The sequence below is a fragment of the Xyrauchen texanus genome, chromosome 35 (genome assembly GCF_025860055.1).
Source record: "Xyrauchen texanus isolate HMW12.3.18 chromosome 35, RBS_HiC_50CHRs, whole genome shotgun sequence".
Taxonomy (NCBI): Eukaryota; Metazoa; Chordata; class Actinopteri; order Cypriniformes; family Catostomidae; genus Xyrauchen; species Xyrauchen texanus.
In genome coordinates, this window is record NC_068310.1 from 35952491 (window position 1) to 35958872 (window position 6382).

At 41.1% G+C, this 6382-nt stretch overlaps 1 protein-coding gene across 1 annotated transcript in view; it reads right to left on the reverse strand.

Moving 5' to 3' along the window:
- The window catches only part of col27a1a (collagen, type XXVII, alpha 1a), a 90399-nt gene extending 84799 nt beyond the window's left edge, over positions 1 to 5600 (reverse strand). Inside the window, exon 1 of the mRNA XM_052105284.1 lies at positions 5280 to 5600. Coding sequence (XP_051961244.1) covers positions 5280 to 5332 — 53 coding nt within the window. The 5' untranslated portion in view covers positions 5333 to 5600. The remainder of the gene's footprint in view (positions 1 to 5279) is intronic.
- Between the last annotated feature and the right edge of the window lie 782 nt (positions 5601 to 6382).

Genomic DNA, 6382 nt, shown 5'->3' on the forward strand with positions numbered 1-6382 from the left:
GAATCAGTATACTGGTCACGCTGTGTGTTTCATGCTGTAGATTCAAAAGAATCAGCTTATGAGAGTCATTTGTTTGGGAATCGTATACTGGTCACGCTGTGTGTTTCATGCTGTAGATTCAAAAGAATCAGCTTATGAGAGTCATTTGTTTGGGAATCATATACTGGTCACGCTGTGTGTTTCATGCTGTAGATTCAAAAGAATCAGCTTATGAGAGTCATTTGTTTGGGAATCGGACAACACTGGTTGTGGTTTTCTGCAATAGATTCAAAAGAATCAGCTTATGAGAGTTATTTGTTTGGGAATCATATACTGGTCACGCTGTGTGTTTCATGCTGTAGATTCAAAAGAATCAGCTTATGAGAGTCATTTGTTTGGGAATCGGACAACACTGGTTGTGGTTTTCTGCAATAGATTCAAAAGAACCGGCTTTTAAGAGTCATTTGTTCGGGAATAGGACTGTACTGATTGTGCTGTATGTTATGTGCGGTAGATTCAGAAAAAATGGCTCATAAGAGTCATAAGTTCAGGAATCGGACTTCACTGGTCATGCTGTTTTTTCATGCTGTGGATTCAAATGAATCTGCTCATAAGAGTAATTCGTTCGAAAAACAGCTACACTGGTCGCATTCAAAATAAACAGTTTATTACAGTCTTTCATTTTGGGAATTGCATTACACTGGTCGTGCTGTGTGACTCGAGCTATAGATTGTTCTGACACTAATTAGCACCCCAGGAAACACTGTCAGAATATTTCTGTACAGTGTTCATTCCGCATCGCCGTACAAAATCATGAAAATCATATGATGCTGTTATTTTGTACTTGGTTCCCATCCCTACACTTAAGTTACCCCAAGTAAAAGCAATAGTAGTTAATAGTGATGCTTACCTAAGTAAACACAACTAATAATACAGCAAAAAATGTGTTACACTCCTTGATGACCTCTGAGCTCAAACCTCTTATTTCACAGCATGAGTGTTTCAAACCCCCGCTGTGTCTACGGACATGTTTTTGTGTGTCTTCGTCTGACAGCTGTTTGAATCATTCCCTGTGACCACAAAACAGACACACATCCACCTACCATGTATACACACACACACACACACACGCCCCTAGACTCCCTCAGGATTCCCATACCTGAGTCAGGAAGTGAAGTGTCTCGCCGCAGAGTGCCTCAGCCAATCAGAATGCCAGAAACACACGCCAGTCTGACCTTGTAGTTACTAAACCACCACAAACAGATGAGTGAGAAACAGTGTGTGTGTGTGTGTGTGTCTGTGTTTTGCAGAAAAATTACTCATGTATGAGTCAAGGCAAACATCTCTTGAGTGCCATAAACATGTGTGTAAATATGTGTGTTACAACATGAATTTAACTAATAGCGCGCTGTGATACTTTAAAAAATAATTATAGTCAAAAGAAGCAGATTAAGTGCAGACGTAACGATACTTTCAGAACAATTTGGACATATAAAAATGCAAAAAGTTTCCTTTAACCGTAATGCATACCCTAATGAGTCTTAAGTGACATGTGACCTCATTCCACCCCCAGAATCAAATACATTTTTTGGATGTAAAACACACACACACACACACACACACACACACACACACACACACACACACACACACACATGTTGTGTTTCCATGTTTTATGGGGACTTTCCATAGACATAATGGTTTTTATACTGTACAAACTTTATATTCTATCCCCTAAACCTAACCCTACCCCTAAACCTAACCCTCACAGAAAACATTCTGCATTTTTACATTTTCAAAAAACATAATTTAGTATGATTTATAAGCTGTTTTCCTCATGGGGACCGACAAAATGTCCCCACAAGGTCAAACATTTCGGGTTTTACTATCCTTATGGGGACATTTGGTCCCCACAAAGTGATAAATACACGCTCACACACACACACACACACACACACACACACACACACACACACACACACACACACACACACACACACACAAAAACTATTTTGGTTTAATTATTACTTGGTTTAATTTACATTTGACAATGCTATTTGATGAAGAAGCACCATGGTAGCAAACTATAGCAAGTTTAATACATGAACAGTATGATTTGACCATTGCAATTTGGGTGAACTTCAGTAATAATGGAAATTGCGCATCAAGAGCAAAATGTGTCTGAAATAATACACATGTCTAGCTTATGTGGGTCAATATAGGGCTTTCCACACTTAATATAGGGGTTATTCTAATCCCCGGGGATTTAAAACAATTGTGAATGTTTACATTATAAATAGTGTTAACAGTGTATTTAACTCTCAAGTTTCCCCATTGCACAGTCATTTAGTGTGGAATTGTCTCAATGGTCGACTCGCCACCAAACACACAAACGTGTAAACTCACACACTCTATACATGGATGACTAAAAAGACACATCCTTCCACACAACAACCCTCGCTCTCTCTAGTACTAGAGCAGTGGAAAATTCCTTCCATTCAGCACACACTGATGACATTGATGAGGAAGAACATAACCCCTTCTCTTCAACCCGAACACACTGTAACACTCTCCCCCTTTCAGTAGACTTGTTCTTTTTTATATATATCTGAAAATATGGGGTCACGTAAACAAGAGACCATATTTAAGTTCATATAAAAGCATATATGTAAGAAACATCCATACAACTCACAGGGGTTCCTATATCATTATATTTATGCCCTGTTCGGAATTAGAGTATTGTAGGGCGCACCCTGGCGGACAGTGGAGTCAGCACAGGGTATCCAGGTGTACTGCCGAATTTTGACTCCCTGGTATCCTTATGGTTAGGGATAGGTGTAGGGATGGGCTTTAGGGGTAGGGACCCTATGGTTAGGGTTAGAGCTGGGTGTAGGATGGGATAGCTACTGTGTGTGTGTGTGTGTGTGTGTGTGCGCGTGCGTGTGTGTGTGTGTATAACAGCGCAACACCCATAAAGGGCCAGTTGTTTCCCTTTAATATTTTGCAATGTAGTAAGATTTCTATAAAAGCAATAATCTATATTAAGTATGCTATTTATCACAATAACAGCTTTTATTCAAAGACTACACTCAAAAAATACTTTATTTTAATTCTAATATTTTATTTTGAAGATTTACGCATTCACATTAAATTGTATTATAATCAAATGTCAATGAATTCAATTTAAAAAAAAGGTTTAAATCAAATTGCATTTTTTTTTTTTTTTTTTTTTTAAGATTATTCAGTTTAATTTAATGGGATTTTGTTATGAAATAAAAATGCGTAACTCTTAAAAATATTATTTAAGTGATTCTCTATTAAAAAAAATCAAAATAGGAGTTTAAGTGATATGATGTGATATGATATATGATTCCCCCGGTTTCGTTTCATTCATTCATATTTTTAAGATCATTTATTTTTTCCAGGACTCCCTGTCCAATGTAGTCTATTTAGGTAGCTAACCTCGTGTTTACAGTCCTTAAAGCAGAAATAGACATTGAACAAAGACACAAAGTCCCCTTTAAACTCTCCACAGCTTTAACTGTATTGGCACATTGAGATGTCAAACTGGCTTATTATAAACTTGATGCTATTTTCCATTATGCGGGACAACTATTCCCGTTTTCTAAGACCTGAACAAGTTCAACCATTCATTCATTCATTCATTCATTCATTCCTGACGCGTCCACGCGCATCACAGCGTCGCGGCTGCGGGTGTGAGGAGCGGAAGCAGTGTTTATAGTGCGGTTTGCACTGTGATGCTGCTCAGTGGCGAACACACACACACACACACACACACACACACACACACACACACACACACACACACACACACACACAGAGTCTCTTTTGAACGGACGCGTAACAACGGCATCTTATTAACGCGGCGCTCATGGCGCTGAACAAACAAAACGCGACGCAGCATCCAAGAATGACGCATGTATAGAAGAATTAATAATAGCGCAGATGGAATGCAAGAACGCAATCGTGCGAACGGCCCCTTTGTAAAGTTCCAAATAAACAACAACAACAACAACAACAACAACAACAACAAAAAACTGCACATATACAAGCCTACACGAGGTCCACAAAACCCTCCCTGCAACGTTCTGGGAAGGTTAGTCTATGGTTATACAAATAGAAACTTAAAATAACAATTAGAGAACGTTCTGTTTACGTTCTTTTAATGTTGTTGCAACGTTCTAGCAACGTGCGTTTGTGGTTTTCAAAAATAACATAAATAGAACGTTCCTACAACGTTACAAACTGGTTCGCAAAAAAGAACCAAACGGGAACCGTTTGCTACTGTTAGGGGAACGTTCTGTGTTTGCTGGGGAGCCGTTCACACAGAAAGCGTTCATCGAAAACAGGCCAACACGGGGGGTCTTCAAACTATTTCCCCCACAATGTTTAACAACTTTTAACTAAACGCTAAACTTATTGATGTAATGCAACGACCAAAGACACATAAACCCCCAACAACAGCAACTATTTAAAAATAGCGCAGACGGAAAGGCAAAACGTGTCCTGACCCCTACTAGAGCTTGAAATAAACCTAAAATACACACGCACAAGGAGCCGTTCACACATAACGCGTTCTTGCAATCAACAACAGAAATACAGAGCTTCACATCGGGGTTTTGAGACGCTTTGTTTGTGCTCAAAATTTAACTACTTTTATCTTCACGCGGCATCTAAAAACGTCACAAACGCGACAAGACGGCCAAAGACGCATTTGAAAATAGACCAACAATGAAAAAAATGTAAGGGGGAAAAAATGAGTTCTTGTGCGAAGTTGCGAACGGTATTTGAATTTGACGCAGCGGCCAAGGGCGCACGTGAAGCGCAGACGGGAAGGCAAGAACGCGTCCTACGTGAACGGCCCCTTAACTACAAATAAACTCAAAGACCTGTTCCATGCACAAACCATATGTACAACGCCTGCATACACCGCAGAACGCAAAAGGTTTATATTAAGCTGACCTGGAATTTCTTGGCACTCTCCAAAGCCCTACGTTGGCTGTGCGTAATGATGACAGAAAGGGTAAAGAGCTGGCTCGAGCACATTTCTCCTGGTAGTACACCTGGACCCCCCTCTGTTACAGATTTCTGTTCAGTTCTGAACGCTGGCCAAGCAACACAGGTACAGTCGCCCATTCACCCGGTACCAACACACACAAACCAATGCGCCCTGTGCGCAAATATCCAACAAGCGCTCTTTGTTTCCGCTATATCGGGGATTTGCGTTGCCCGTTCAGACCCATTCTAGGTACCAGCTATAACGTAAAACTGCAACTTACTTTGCCACGAGACGAGAGGTTCTGCGGTCTCTCCTTCGGGTCGCTAAATTCATTTGTATTCATTTGTCCCGGCAGTCAAAATCCTGATCCGTTAATCTCTGCGTGACTGCGTCGCTGCACGAGAGCGCGAGCCGTCGTCTCATGCATCGGATAAACCGTGTTGCTGAATGAGTGCGATCTCCCACCGGTTCGCTGCGCGACACCACCATAAATCCGACGGGAATAATCCGCGGGCGAGTCTCTCCGGTCCTGCCCGGGTGCTGTAGGCATTTATGTCGGGTTGGAAAAAGCTACTGGGCTACTGGATGCTTGGTGCTTGGGGGGCTTGAGGAGACAGGAGTGGAAGTTTCATCCTTTTTCCTTTTTTAAATAGTTTGGAGAGCAGCTGTGCCGAGCGCTACGGGTGTCGGGTTTCATAGCGGAGCTCAGCGCAGCCAGCAGCCCGTACACAACGCCCCTTATGTGGGAGGGCACACACCGGCACTGGGGCACCTCAGCACCCAGCCAAGGTTACCAATGGGCTTTTCATACTTTTATCAAATTGTTAAACCCAGGGTCATTTATAATCCTGGTTCATCTGATCCATGGTTAGTTGTTCCTGTTATCAGGTTTGGAGGGTTTTCACTAGAGGTTTCTGAGTTTCTTATTTGTCTAATGGAAATATTTGCAAGGTTGCAAAACATTGATTATGCATTTTAACATGCACAAGGGAAAATTGCATGGATGGAACAAGATCCAAGTTGACCATTAATGAAACACTAACCACCCTAATGTGTGTGAAGGATATATTTAAACTGTAGCGAGGGGCCGTTCACACGGGATGTGTTCTTGTGTTCTATTTGCATTATTTGTAATTGTTTATGAAGGTATACAAACACTTTAGCCGTCGAATCACGTCACATACATAGTTTTTTTTTTTTTGCAAACAAAAAAAAGGAAATGGAACGCAATGGACTGCAACAGCACAAGGGGTCTTCAGACAGTTTTTGCCACCGTTTAACTCCAGCATTTAAAAATGCAATGCTCATTGGCATGACGCAATGGCCAAAGATGCTTGTGAAAATAGGCCAACAAGAAAACATGTTCGCAAAGGTGAAGTTGTA